Here is a 15783-nt window from a genome sequence, read left to right as displayed (position 1 = left end):
ACTTAAAGCACTTAGTTGTTAGATAAATAGTCTAGAAATAAGTTTTAATTGAAAATATTAATACTACACTTATAATTGTCGATCCATTAACTAAATGACTGTCTCCAAAGACATATACGGAATATATTATAAGGATGGTTATTTTAAGTAATCCATAATGTATATGACGATGGATATTTTAGTAGTTTTGTAGTTGACATTTTATGCATTAAAGGTTTTTATGTTCTTTCTTATTTTTTTAATTATGGGTGTACAATTTTAGTATTTAATTAACAAGAAATGTTTTGACAAGACAAACTATAGGAATTGCTTTGACATTATGGATTGAATTAGTAAGAGTTATTAATGTGTGATACATAGAAGAAAATATGACATTAAAGTGTTATAATTCACATTTTTAATATAAGTTATTTCAGTGTTATTGGCTTATTTTGTCGCGATCATGTTTTAACAAATATATTTTTGTATAAAATGTATATATATTATTATAATTTTCATAATCAGTTTAATGGACCAAGTGGGAGAATGTTAATACAAGTGATTTAAGTGGATGACCCACTAACCTAACATTTTATTTTTCTCATCCATTTATAGCGGTTGGAGCCAACTAAATGTATATCTAAATAACAAATAATCATTAGAAAGGAAAATATACCTTAATGGAGTAGGTAGCCTCAAAATAAAATATAATTATTATATAGTATGAGAATTGAAATGTAATAATTATTATAGAAAAATAGTTATCAACACATTCAATAATCATAAATATGCATTGCCCTCTTATCTTATCTATAAAAGAAGCACAAATTTCTCTTTCATATTATGCTTCTATCATCTAAATTTCTAAAATTCATGTGCATAATAGTTAAATAGAGAGAAGAAGTGAGTTAAAGAATTAACGATTTTATCTATGGGATCTTTCAATTATGTTATGGTTGCATCATCTTTGAATGATATATAACTTTAATTTTCTATTTTTCTTAAGATGTGTTGAATTTAATGAAATTGGGTAAATTAACTTGCACATCAATTTTTCTTACACTCCTATATTCTTAAAGGGGATTCACATATAAATATTTTATTAAACTCATTCAATTCACAATATAAGAATTTGTAGCATTAAAGTTTAATTGGACTTTTTTCCCATCATTCCCATCTCACTCATTTTCTCTTTTAAGTACTACTTGATCTCCTATATTCTTAGAGGGGATGCACGAGTCTTCTAAGAGGACTCTATGAATCTCGTAGTACATGACTTATCTAGCCCTGTAATAGTTGTGTTCATTAAACAACAAGAATCTATTTTTCGAATTATTCTTTACCTAAATTTGTTTGTATTGAGATATTTACTCTAAATGCTTACATAAACAATATTAAACAATAGGTATGAATTGAGCTTTTAAATTTTTTCTTTTTTTATAATAATCTTAAAAGTTCAAAAGTAAATCAATTATGCAATCAAATTTGTTAACATTAAAAAAAAGTCAAATATAATAAATATTAATAAATAAAAAAGAAAAAAATGCTAACACGATTTGTAAAGCTTCGACTATGCACATATGCCTATATTCTCTTCTTAAACTTTTTGCTTGAGATTTTTCACTATCTTAAACAATACTTATACAAACTATTTGATTTTGGTATCCAATTCACTGATTAAAGGACTTCCATACTCAAAACTCTTACACAATTTAGTTGTCTACAATGTGTAACTTACTATTTAAGGAGTTTTCTCACTTAAAAATCACCTAAGAGATTTCTTCAACATTTTTTATAAATCCAATAAATTTATAATTTAAAATTAAAGAGTAACTCTCTCAAATGAATAGATAATAGAAGTGTAAGTACAACTCAAAAATAGTATAAGTTTTGACTCAATAATGATGAGATTTTTCTATAATTTTTTGCTATATCCTATTTTAATTTCTTTTTTCTCATGTTAAAGCTTAAAAAACATATTATCTATATGCTAAGAATATTTTTTCCTTTCTTTTTGTTGACATACTTTTCAAGTTTTTATAGAAAAAACCAAGACATCTTATTTCTCTCTTAAAATCTTCCTGTCTATTCAACCTTGAAAAACCTAAATAGCTTACAAATCCCAAGCCTTTCTCTCAGTTAGGTTAACCTTAATCGTGGTCTTCAATGGCCTCAATTACTTTATTTCAAAGCCCTCACTTCTTTTTTCTTCCTTGGATAACACACCATAGTTAGATGAGAAATTATTTTAAATCTTCATTTTTTCTCTTTTCATTATCGTTTTCAATCTCTTTCACGATCGAAATATCGCTGGTGTATCTTTACTTTCTTTGTTTTCACGAAATTCAATTTGCTTTTCTTCTTTCTCTTTGGTGCATAAGTTCACGCGAGGGGGTTGAAAACTTACTCTAAAATCCCTTTTCTCACAATCCCTCGGGGTAATCTTCTCATGTTCTTCTATTCATTGAATGGTTGCTTCAAAGCTTCTACTCATCCTCTTTCTTCATTTAATAAGATTTTCTTAAAAAATATTAAGATGACCCTTTTGTATTACGATCAAATAGACATCGTTTTGGCTCTTATAGAAGTTGGATTGACTTAGCTTTAAGACTTAAGCTTCTGGTTAAGTAGGCTATTTTTAATTGCATTTGGGTTGAAACAAAAAGTTATAGGTTTACACATATGTTGAAATGAGTTTGGATTCACTAGACTCAAACAAATCAAGGGCCGAAGAGATTTGGACATTTTCTTTTATTTGTCTCTTTCCTCTCATTTCTTTTTTCTTATTTTTTTGTTTTTGTTTTTGTAATTATTTTTTATTTTTTTTTTCCTCATTTTTCTCTCACTTTTTTATTTTTGTTATTGTTATTTTTTAATTAATAATTAATAAGGATGATACATATAACATAAAACAATTATGATGATACTGAAATAAGTGCAAACAAATAGAACTTTAAAATTTTTAGTTTTAACTTTTATTTCATAGTCAAAATTATTTATTATAAATTTGACCGAATTTTAAATTGGTATTTACACCAAGTTAAAACAAAGTAGTGAAACGAGTCGACATTAGCCCCCTTTGCCATTACACACTCACCCTTATGTTTCAATTTTTTTGTAAGTAAAAAAATTAATTCTCTATATTTTCTATTGAACCTTTTATTTATTAAGGTTAGAATGTGTTGCTCGTTTTATATAGTTTCTATTTAGGCAATTCATTTTCCTTTCCCCAGTTCCAACACTCCTTAAACCTCCGTCTCGTGTTCCTGTTTCAAAACAGAAAAGCTCGCCGCCTCACACTTCAGCCATGGAAGATGTGTGTGAGGGCAAGGATTTCTCTTTTCCTAACCAGGAGGAAAGGATTCTTGAGTTCTGGTCCCAAATTGACGCCTTCAAGACTCAATTGAAACGCACCGAGAACCAACCTGAGTACGTATTCTACGATGGACCGCCCTTCGCCACCGGCCTCCCGCACTATGGCCACATCTTGGCTGGGACCATCAAGGACGTTGTCACCCGCTACCAGACCATGAGAGGTCATCACGTCACCCGGCGCTTCGGTTGGGACTGCCATGGATTGCCTGTTGAAAATGAGATTGACAGGAAGCTGGGTGTCAAGAAGAGAGATGATGTCCTGAAGATGGGGATCGGTGTTTATAACGAGGAGTGCAGGAGCATTGTTACAAGGTATGTTGAGGAGTGGGAGAAGGTCATTACTAGGACGGGGAGGTGGATTGATTTTAAGAACGATTACAAGACAATGGACTTGAGCTTTATGGAGAGTGTTTGGTGGGTTTTTTCCCAGCTTTATGGCAAGGGACTTGTATACAGAGGCTTCAAGGTTGCTTCTCTATTTTCGTTTTTTAACTCTCTTCTTGATCTTTTGCTGCTGGTCTGTTACTTAAATTGGTTTTGCAGGTGATGCCTTATAGCACTGGTTGCAAGACTCCACTGTCTAATTTCGAAGCTGGTCAGAATTACAAGGTCTATTTCTTATTCTTGTGTTTTAGGATCTAGTTTGTATATGGCATTTAAGAAATATATATTATTTCTAACACTCTTGGACTGAGTGAGACAGGATGTCCCTGACCCTGAAATAATGGTGGCTTTTCCCATTGTTGGGGATCCAGACAATGCAGCTTTTGTGGCTTGGACAACCACCCCATGGACCCTTCCTAGTAATCTTGCCCTCTGTGTCAATGAGAATTTTGTCTACGTAAAAGTTAGTCATCTAGCACATTTTCTTGGAGTGGAGCTCTGTTTTCTTTAAATGTGATTTGTCAAAACGAAATGCCAGGAACCGTCTATGTGATTTTAATATATCTGATGTAAATCCCAGGTTAGAAACAAGTACTCAAGAAAAGTTTATGTGGTTGCTGAATCTCGGTTGTCTGCACTTCCCACCGATAAGCCAAAATTAAATGCTGCTAATGGACCTGCTGGTGACACCAAGAAATCAAATACCAAGTCTAAAGGTGGAAAAACTGGAGAAGCCGATTCCTATGAGTTGCTGGAAAAAGTCTCTGGGGCTTCACTAGTTGGAAAGAAGTTAGTAGTTTTATGATTATTAAATAACATATAAATTGTTTAATATAATACATATTTTCCCGGATTAATGCTTTATAAGATGGCTCCGCTATGACAAATTTGCTCTGATTAATGTTTTTAAAAGATTTTCTTGTTGAATTCTAATAGTTCTAAACTTCGTTGGATGTTTTAATTGCATACTTTTTTAAGTATCACTGTCTGGAAGTCTTGAAAATTCTAAGAACGAATATGTTCTGCAGGTATGAACCATTATTTGATTATTTCAAGGAGCTTTCAGACACAGCATTTAGAGTTATTGCAGACAATTATGTCACTGATGATAGTGGTACGGGAATTGTTCATTGTGCCCCTGCATTTGGTGAAGATGATTATCGTGTTTGCCTTGAAAATCAGATAATTAGTAAGGTCTGCTCGAGGACACTTTTCAACTTTCGATGTTCTATGTTGCCTGAACTAGGAGGATTGAGAACTATCTGTCTAGCTTATAGTTTTCTGTGCAAGTTTTCTTTTGGATTTTTTGTTACAACTATTTTCTTCTGGGCTTATATTAGTTTGATGTTAACATTAAGAGGTTAAGAATTGTGATGCTTTAATTCAAGGGTTCATTATTTAAGCTCTTAAAATTGCTTCCCAGTACTCTAATCTTTATTTCCAAAATACATTCCAATTTGTTTATGATAAGTCATCTGTGATACTTTTAGTTGAAGGAAGTGGGGCATTTGGACACCTATATGTTTAAGTTAATTTGTTACATGACCTTGCATCTACTATTTAGTGTCTTGTATATATTACAGTTGTTACTATATATATTTATTGAAATATCCTTAATAATTCACGGTAACCATTAATCATAGTTTAGTATTTTTTTGGTTGTAGAAGGTTAAATGTCTTGCTCTGATCTCATTTATAGATATATATATATGTTTGTAGAAAGCCGTATTGAATGAAAGGAGACTTTTCATGTCTTTAGGAGTCAACTCTACAAATGGAGTTGATAAATTTAGCCCTTATTAGAACAAAAACAATGCTTGAACTGCTGAACTAAGGAAAGTAGAACATGAATTGCTTCTACATGCAAAAAAATTGTAGTTGTGACTGTACTCGTGATCCAGGGGAGTAAATCTTTTTTGCTGTGACAAAATTGTTTCTACATGAATTGGTTTGCTTTAGCACCTCTCTTGATCTAGTACTAGTGTTTAGGGGATAGTAAGCTAACGTGGGTTTTAGAAGCTACGGGCTCTTGAACAATGATATCTTTCTAATCCCCTCTTCCTCAGGGCAGATCCATCTAAGCTAACTTCCCCTCCCCACCCCACCCCCTCCTCGAGGATTGTTTTGAAGAAGTTCAATGCATGCCCTAAAATGGCTTCTGTTGCGTGGGTCCACACAATTGACAATCTTCAAAGGACAGAGATTATCTTCGTTTAATGGGTATTATTTGTCTACAGAAGCTACAACTAGACTCCTGGCCATCTTCTGTCGCACTGCCCTTTTCCATACAGCTGTTGGTGCACCGCTCTCGTCCTTATGCTGAGTGGGGTTTGGTTTTGGTTTTGGCATGACATTTGGAGGGAGAACCACAATCAAAGACATATGGACTGACTCCCTAGTTAGCATGTGGGCTATTTGGAAGGAAAGGGATAATAGAGCCTGTGAGGACTCGGTTTTACTTTTTAGAAGAGCTATGGTTAAGAGGTCCAAACAGTAGGTCTTTTGTTAGAGGTCATTCTGTTATTTTTTTGGAGGGTCTTGAGCAAGTAATTGATGTTTTCACTGACTTGTAAAGCTTTCTGGACGGGTGGCACCTTTTAGTGCAGTGTTTATATCTGTATGTCACTTTTCCTCTAAAAAATTATTTAGTTTGTTGATTGTGATGGCCCCTTCTTTCCCTTAGTCTTTGTTCATATTCTATCATACTTGTTCTAGAAACTTGTTATTTCTATTATTTTTCCTTAAAAAATGCTTTTAGACCTCATATTTCCTTTTTGCTGTTGATGCTCATATGTACCCTTTTGAATAATAGTACTTTGTATTCTATGGAAATATGTTATCGCTGCTGTTCTATGCATATATTTGGAGCTCTCCAGAAAACTTGTATGTTTATCATTACAAAGTTGCTTTGTCTCATTTATTTTTTTCATACAGGGCGAAAATCTGATTGTAGCAGTGGATGATGATGGCTTATTTACTGGGAAAATTACTGACTTTAGTAGTTGCTATGTCAAGGATGCCGACAAGGATATAATTGAAGCTGTGAAGGTGAAAACACGACCCAATCTTTTTGTCTTGTTTGTCTCGATGAGATTATTATTTAGATAAGGATATGTACTATGAAAACATCATGTTGTGTTTATTGAAATGGGCTTATCTCTACCTTATTTCAAAGAAAAAAAAAGAACTGGTTTTATCTCCGCTTATTCAAATGATCTTATCTTTACCTGACTTTTATTTTTTGAATGTAACTGTAGCAAAAGTATTAAAAAATCAAGATATCAAGGGGGTACCACCCATTTGTAAAATATTTTACAAGTTAGTCATTATATCAATTATATACCCAAAATCCTCCACCCTATGTAAATCATGACCCAACAAGCTATACCCAAAATAGCAAAACTATCTATGCCTTAATTTATGGATATTATTTTCTACTCCCTCAAAAGCTTTACTATTTCTTTCTTTCTAAATGACCCAAACTAAGGTCAAATGAATGATTTTAGTAAATTTTTTCTTTTTACATAAGTCTCCTCAAACCCATAACTCATCCTGGACTGACCCCACAATAACTCAAGGAATTTTGAGTTAACAATAAACCATACATCACAAGCTATAGATCACTGGACGCCAAAGAAGTGATTGCATGTTTCCATAGTTTACTTACATAAATAGCATCTGTTGACCTCAACTCTACCTCCCCTCATCAACTTATCAACTCTACCTCCCCTCATCAACTTATCAATGGTTAAAATACATTATCTTCCAACTTCCCAAGCAAAGAACGTAATTCTAGGTGAAACATTTGTTTTCCAAACATACTTGGTTGGGACAATCTGCCCCCCCTGTATTCCCTCTAGTAGTTTTTTTTTGAGATAAAAAGTAAAAAGTATATTAAGTAAAGGTACCATGGGGGTACCGCCTATATAGAAAAAATTTACAGGTCGATCAGTATTTCTACAATGACCCCAAGGTCCCCACTGTGGTTAGAAACTTACAGGTTGGTCAGTGCATCCCCTCAGTAGCTAGAAACTTATAAAGCAATCTCACCATGGAGGAGCCATTCTTGTTCAAACCAGTTGGTCGCTTCTTGGATTCAGATGAGCATGGGTTAGGAGATGTAATAAACCCTCGTATTCCTCCACTTCCTAGTCATTCAAATTTCTTGTCACAGTAATCGACCATTCCTTGCTAGAGTAAACCTCCCAACTGCATCAATCACCCTCATATTCTTCCACTGAGCAATTGCATAAATCTGTAGGAATCGGTCCTTTACGTGCTCCTCCCCCAACCAACAATCATGCCAAAAAAGAACTTTGTTCCCTCTACCCACTTTCCAGTCAACACAATCACGAGCGAGTTGTTTCCTAGCCCAAATATTCTTCCAAAGACTTATCCCATATGACCTCCCCAACTCAATATGAAACAACCCTCGTCACCTTGACCCCATCGAGCATCAACCACCTTCTTCCATGAGAGATTCTCATTGCTCATGTACCTCCAAATCCACTAAGGATTCATCTCAACAAAAGATTTCACCTCCAATCCCCCTTCTCAAAAGGAAGCTTCACCTCACTCCATTTCACTACGTGATATTTCCTACAATCCTCTATATCTGCCCATAAGAAACAGTTCTAAATTGTCTCCAGTCTCTTGGCAACTTTGACAGGTATGGTTAATAGAGACAAATAATCTATTGGTAGGTTTGATAGAGTACTCTTGGTGAGGGTGAGCCTACCCCTTTTGAATAAAAGATTCTTCTTCTAACCCACCAATCGTTTCTTAAGTTTGCTGATAACTGGTGCTCATAAACTCCTGTCCTTGTACTTGGTGCCCAAAGGAATGCCTAGATACTTAATAGGCAGTTTTGCTTGACTTCATTCATATAGTTTCCGTTTTAAAAAATATATTACAAGTGAGTACATTTATTCAGCCTATGTTTTGGTTCACAAAGGTTTTGGTTTAATGCTATTGCTATTACAAGTAAAAATATGTAGTCTGCAAATATCATGTTCTATTGATTTACATGATATGTTATTACTAATTAACTTCATTATTATAGTTTCCCATTTCAAATTTATCACAAGTGATTCCAATTGTTGGCCTTATGTTTTGGTTTAGCAAGGTGTTGGTTTTTGGCTATTGCTTCAACTTTTTCCATTTTCATTATTATTGTAGCAAACGAAAGGATAAAATTCAATTTCTTATTTAATGTTTTCTCAATTTAATTTCTCCATGCCCCTCTTTATTTACTTCAATATTTTGATCTATTTCTAAATGCTCTATATTTTCTCAGGCAAAAGGCAGGCTTGTGAAGTCTGGAAGCTTTACACATTCTTATCCCTTCTGTTGGAGATCTGACACTCCTCTTATTTACAGAGCAGTTCCTAGTTGGTATGTCTCTTTATGATGCCTATACTTTAGTAAAGTCTAGTTTTGAGGTTCTATTAGAATCAATTTGTTGAATCCTTCAGAGTTTCTTTTGGTACTCATTTCTTTAAAACCTTTTAGGTTTGTTCGGGTGGAAAAACTGAAAGAACAATTGTTAGAAAACAACAAGCAAACCTATTGGGTGCCTGAATATGTGAAGGTTAGACATGTTTCTCCATGGGATACTTCTCTTTCTCTTTGAGTAGTGGCGGGGATAAGTTCATAATTCAGTGTTTCTTTATGTGTATCATTTTGTAGATGACACGAAGGTCATACACCATGTATAATAAATTTCATTAAGTAACGCATCTCCTATTGGGAGAAGAGGAAAATGAGATGGATTTCAAATCACAATGAAAATAAAATTCACCTTCCCAATGGTGTACCTATCAGCTTTAGTTCTAAGCTCAAAAATCAAAGTTTAGTTGTAGGTGTTGACATTTCTTATTATTATGCAGATTAAATTTTATGACATGCTGGTTAATTTTGCCTTGGACATCCAATAATCCATGGGAAATCAACTTTTCTGTTTATTATGAGTTTGGTGTAGATTTCCTAAATATACTAGAAATTATAATTTTTTTAAAATATAAAACTATTTTGCTATTAGAAGTCTATTATAATTTTAGTAATTTTAGGAGTTTATTCTTTTAGTATTTAGTTTATCTATTCATATTAGAATTAGTATTTCTTATTTTCATCTTATTTGGAAAATGTGACTTGCTAAGCTTTTTTTCTGGACAAAAGAAGAAAATTTCTTAAGATAAGAGGAGGAAAATACAATGAGAGGAGGGAAAGATATCCTCCAGATGTTACAGTCTATAATGGGCAAAAAATCGTAAAGATATATAATAGAAGGAATGCAAGATCTTAGGGTAAAAAATAATAATCTTCCAATTTTGATGGAGGTTGAAAATAGATAGGTTCGAGAATTTTCCATTCTCCTTGACCCATAATAATGTCAAGAAAGTCATTCTCTTCCATTGTTAATAGAATTACGTACATCAGTCTAAAAACTTTTTTCAATTTTGTGCAAGACATCGTCCACAAACTAGCAAAGATAGCCATCACCACAAAGGTTTTGCTTTGGTTACTCGTCACTCTTAGTGTAGACACCTAAAAGCTCTCAACTATTGAAGGTGTGACCCACTTAATGCCAAAGAGATTCAACGTTCTCGTTACATTTTCCAAGAAATCTGACAATGGAGAAACAAATTGGAGTGTGTTTCTCATCCTCCAAACCATGTTACATTGATGTATGGAGATAGGGCGTGGTGCGAGAGTTGGTTTTATAGCATCTCATTAGTATTGAGTCTTTGATGCATGACTATCCACATAAATACCTTTACTTTTGGTGGAACTGATACTTTTAAAACACTTTACTAGTATGAAATTGGCTAGAGGTGTGGTGTCTAATGAGGTATCCAAAAAAAGACTCACAAGTGTATTCCTCTGACAGATCCAAATATCAAATTATGGTGTTAGGAAGTGAGAAAAGGTGACTTGGTCCAATTTGAGCTTTTTCATCTTTTCTCACTTCCCTCTTTCTTTTGTATGGGATATGGAGATTCTCCAATTCCCTTGGGCTAGGTAGTACAGGGAAAAGTTGATAAACTTTGATGCGGGTTTGGGGAACGTTGACTGTGATGACTAGTTAGAATGGGTTAGGTGTTCAAATGGAGCCAATAGTTGTTTGGTTTTGATTTTTGAATCAAAATGGGTTCATATAGTGTCAAAAATGTTCGTAATTGTTTGGTGTTAGTTTCCAGGGTTTGGAAATGCAGTTTTTTGAGTTTTTTTGGGACATTTGAAGAAGGCAATTCACTAAGTGCCTTGGTTTAGATAGAGGTGGGGATTTGAAGTTTAAAAGGGGGATAAAGGAATAGATAGTAAGGGATATTTAATAATTTATCAACTATGAGATAGTTGCCAAGGTGGCTAGAGAATCCTTAGCAGGTGAAGCTGTTGCTTCCCTTAATGCTAAATGACTAGTGGAGTCATAGTTTGGAACATGCAAGGATCGAGGATCAAGTGAGAGCGATATGTAAAGGTTAAGAAATGGTGGTATGGGCCATCTAGCTTAGTGTTTTCTAATATAGGAGTTACACCATAATTCTTATAGCTATTATATTTTAGCAAGTTTTTTATACTTGATTGAGGTTTTAGTTCTTATTTAGTAGTAAGTCTTAGTTTGTTATTGTTCTCTATTTAAGAACTCTAGTCAGATCAGATATATAACTAAGTATATGGGTACTGTTTATAAGTATAACTAATTGATTTTTTCTTATTGAATTGAGTGTGTAACAGCTTTGTGATTGTGGTTGTGACAACCAATTTCAGGCTTGTGGCGCCTGTCAATGAATGCCATTGGATTCCTGTGGTTGTGGATTGGATTCATCTTTCTTATTTTCTTGAATTTTTCCCTCTCTTTCTGGACCTTAATTTGCTGTGCTACATCAACAAGCCAAGTTGATTCAATTATCAATAATATGATTAAGTTTTTTTATGTCAATTTTGTTGTTTTGAAACTTTTTCCAGATTGTCACTATCATTGTGCTAACCTTTTCTCATTTTCAACTTCTACATGTAACTTAAATATGTTAGAGAAAAGATGATCCTTTAACTGAGAGGTATCTATCTCTAAAATTATTATATTGAGATGTGCCCTTGTGGGACTTTCAGTTGACAGTCAAATGTGTAGCATTTTCAGGCTATTAATCTACTTATATTTCTTCTCATAATTAATGTTCATGCTATTGAACAAATACAGAAGAGGAGCTTGAAGCTCTAGAGGAGCCCCTGTTTTGTTTTCATACAAGTGGCATCTGATTTATTTCCTGAACATTTTTGTGGCGGAAACGGGTTTTGATTCATGTAGTTCAAATTCTTATTTCAACTTATTTCCTATCTCATGTGCTTTTTCTAGAAAGTTCCTATTTCTCGTACTAATTACAAGAAAATGGTTAAAATGGGTTGAGGGTATGAAAGGAGTAAATGGATTATTTTTTTGGAATTCATTTGGAAACATAAATATCTTTGTTTAAACTTAAAAATTTATTTCAAATAAATTCTGATTTGAAGTAAAACAATGCATTTCCAATTCCATCAAAATTGATAGGATTTGGAAATGAATTATGATAGCTTAAAAGAGAAATTAGTTTATTTATTTTGGTACCTATTTTCACAAAATCATTTAGGGCACATTCTAAATGAAACTAACTTTACAAAAGTGGGTTTTCCAAATAAACTCTACAAAAACAATTCATTTCTTCCAAGCCTACCCTAAATTTATTTTAAATTACTTACATACTGTTTTCACTTTTTCTCTATGTATATCTTAGATGCTCTGTCTTTGGGAAATTAAGTGTTTCTTTGTTGATGTCTTGCAGGATAAACGCTTCCATAATTGGCTGGAAAATGCACGGGACTGGGCTATCAGTAGAAGTAGATTCTGGGGCACTCCTATTCCCATATGGATCAGTGAGGATGGGGAGGAAATAATTGTTATGGATTCAATTGGCAAACTTGAAATGCTTTCTGGTGTTAAGGTCTCTCTCAGTCCTCTTCCCCTATGTGACTTTCTTTTGGGTGCAAATATGGTTGTGTCTGCATGTCTCTCTCTCTATCTATTTTATGAAAAATATGAGTGTTCTTTCCATTGGGAAAACCACCAGATCTGGTGGTTTAAGGAAAGGTAGAACTGTGATTCGAGCTTAATGAGAGGGAGAAGAGGTACCACCTGTTCTGAGTCCTTACGCTGGTACATGTAATTATGGTTCTATTGTTCAATGTTGTATTTGCATTGACCAACACATGTAACTGATGATGTACATGGGTTTGAGCGTTAAGGAAAGGAGGCACTACAAGCCTCCTATGAGCAAAAAAAGTGAAGGTGCTTTGTCAGTTGTTTCAGTGTTAGGAGGAAACTTCTCATTATATTCTACTACTTGCATTCAGAAAATTTGTCTTTGTAAAGGATTTCTTGCTAATACTATGATAGTTGCCATATTCTCGTGTTCTTGATAAGATTTTCTCTTCTTTTCTTTTCATTGAATGTCAGCGGTTTAACCTTGATTGGTGCTGGTAATTCAATTGGCAATCTAAACTCTTGTCCTTTTCTCTCTTTTGGAGCCTTAATGTGATAAATTAGTTGTTATATACTAGTTACTTAAAAACCTGCATTTTAACTATTTGAATTTCTGTTGATCTTTCTGCTGTTATGAAGAAATGAGACTCCATGAGTTATTTTCATTATCTTCATTGCTCACTGCTATTGTACCATTTTATAGGTGTTTGATCTGCATCGTCACAATATTGATCATATCACAATCCCGTCTAGCCGTGGTCCTGAATTTGGTGTTCTCCGACGAGTTGATGATGTAAGATGCCTGAACTTTGGCTGATATGATAGCATGGGCTGTCCATTGGTTAAAATTTTGGTATAATTTTTTTTTTTATTTCGCAGTATTAAAAACTTAAAAACATAATATGCGCTTTTGTGATAATGTTCTTCTAGCATGTCTGTTCGAAAACCTAGTTAACTTCCTTCAGGGCCCTCTCTTTTTGTTTTTGTTTTTTCTTTATGAGTGAGGTTTAAGATATTTGATTCATAAAAAATAAATATATAATGTTAATTTCACGTTGTTTTTTAGGATATTTGATTCATAAAAAAAATATATAATGTTAATTTCACGTTGTTTTTCTTTTTCATTTTTTTCTTCATATGTAGGTTATATACTGGTATAAAATCATAACTAAATTAATTATATCAGCTTTTCCTGGGTATTTGCGTGGTGTCATTAATAAATTTTGATTATAAAATAGAATGAGTAGATGTAAATTGTTTTTCATATATAAAGTTCTGGTTTTGGTTTTGGGATCAGGTCATAGGTCAGCTTAGGTTGAAATTTTAAAGCAAGCTGGCAGCTCGTTTTGCAGATTTCTCTCATTGTGTGACCTATGGTTCTCTTAGACTTAGTACTGTATAAGATTTTTGGAGAAATCATTCCAATCTGTTTATTGCTAAAATCTGAGTGCAAATAAATAGAGAAGTGTTGCAAACTTATGCCTACAACCTAGGATTTGTTTAACCATGGTATTAGTTCATTGTTTATCAGTAGCTAACTAGCTTTATTAACTAGCCAGAATTCTAACATTTTTCTAAATAACTGAAAAATATGATCTGAGCACAAATAAATTGGAAGACGGGTAACATCTTCCTGAAATCTAGGATTTAATAAACTATGATTTTAGTTCATTGTTTTTCAGTAGCTAACTACAATGGTCGTATTAGCCTAGGATTCTAACAGTTATTTAAATAACTGAACAATGGAAAGTCCAAAGTAAAAGACATCTAAACCCAATCCGAACAGCGAAAGGGTCAGTGTTTTTTGCTTGCTGTCCAAAAGTCCTTCCCCGGACTTGTTAATGCTCCATATTTTCATCCATGTTATTGGCTGTAACAGATAGGAGGGTTTTACTTCATTACGAATTTGATATTTAGTAGGATTTAGAAAGTTGTAGCATTATCATAGATTATTTTGGCTAAAAACAAATACACATTAACTTTCTCTTTCTCTCTCTCTCTCTCTCCCCTTTTTCATGGACTCTCCTATCCCTGCCAAACAACCCACAAACTGCTCTCAATCTCTCTCTATCTCTGTCTCTCTCTTCTCATGGACTCTACTCCTTGGGAACTCGATTGATGTTCTTTGAGAAGGAGACAAAGTGGGTGCTCAGGCTCATTTTCACAATTCTTCTTGGAAATAGGAGAGGCTTCACGGGTTCGGAGTATGATGGGTAGTAAACATATCTTGTGGTTGGAATTAAGAGTAAACAAAAGTGGTAGGTACCTTGCCATTACTAAAAGGCCGCAAGAGAAAAGGATGAAGATTTATATCCTTGAGGGTATGGAAGCTAATGGCTTGTGGAGGATGGCAAAGGTAGTTGGCGAGTTGTTTGGTACTGTTTTCACACCTCCGAGGAAAAGAAATGTGGAGGTTTCTTGCACGGGTTTTGAAGAGGAAGAATACAGAGGCCATTGCTAGCGGTTATGGGCAACTGGTGCTGTCCCAGATACAATATGAAGTTAAAGATCAAGTGGGAGGTGGTGCTTATGGGGGAAAAGGCGAAGACGTTCGCAGAATTGGTGGCTAATATTGTTTATCGGGTTAAAAAGAAGAGACTCTATACTAAAATGGATCATGCTTTTTTTTTCCTTAAAATTTAAAAACCTATCTCACGTCAGGCCAACACAAGCGGGCTTGAAGTTTGGTTTTAAGAACGATAGAACAAGCTTATTTGTGCATCAAACTTGGCCTAACCACAAAAAAACCCTTTGCCTGCGGAAAAAGGAAAAGGCATTCTGTTGCAGACGAAACTCTGGCAGAGGGAGAGGGGAACAGTGGTGTAGCAAGCATGTGCCAGTGCCAGAATTAGAATCATGATCAATGAAGGCTGGAAAAAGCCTTCATTCAGAGCCCCTTATAACTAGCTTTGATGAAGGGGAAAAAGAGGACTATTGTGGGGAGTGCTATTTGATGGCATTGCAAAAATTGAATGAAGAGTTGGACCAGTTTCAAGGAGAGGGGAAATCTGACTTGAGAGAGGGGGAGT

General features: G+C 34.1%; 1 protein-coding gene across 3 annotated transcripts in view; it reads left to right on the top strand.

The window, feature by feature from the left end:
* The first annotated feature begins 3169 nt into the window (after positions 1-3169).
* LOC110817255 (tRNA synthetase class I (I, L, M and V) family protein) overlaps positions 3170-15783 on the top strand; it is a 55872-nt gene continuing 43258 nt past the window's right edge. For 2 of the 3 annotated variants that reach the window (XR_015817046.1, XM_088213420.1), the window contains exons 1-10: positions 3170-3820; positions 3898-3963; positions 4058-4201; positions 4319-4527; positions 4767-4932; positions 6673-6786; positions 9035-9132; positions 9250-9328; positions 12558-12716; positions 13458-13547. Coding sequence is in view for 2 of the 3 variants with exons in the window: in XM_088213420.1 (XP_088069546.1) it covers positions 3287-3820; positions 3898-3963; positions 4058-4201; positions 4319-4527; positions 4767-4932; positions 6673-6786; positions 9035-9132; positions 9250-9328; positions 12558-12716; positions 13458-13547 (1659 nt within the window). In the remaining variant the exon portion in view is untranslated. The remainder of the gene's footprint in view (positions 3821-3897; positions 3964-4057; positions 4202-4318; positions 4528-4766; positions 4933-6672; positions 6787-9034; positions 9133-9249; positions 9329-12557; positions 12717-13457; positions 13548-15783) is intronic. The other variant, XM_088213419.1, reaches the window with a different exon arrangement.

The sequence above is a fragment of the Carica papaya genome, chromosome 2 (genome assembly GCF_054855325.1).
Source record: "Carica papaya isolate Zhongbai chromosome 2, ASM5485532v1, whole genome shotgun sequence".
NCBI classification, from domain to species: domain Eukaryota; kingdom Viridiplantae; phylum Streptophyta; class Magnoliopsida; order Brassicales; family Caricaceae; genus Carica; species Carica papaya.
This window is presented reverse-complemented; position numbering and strand designations above follow the sequence as displayed.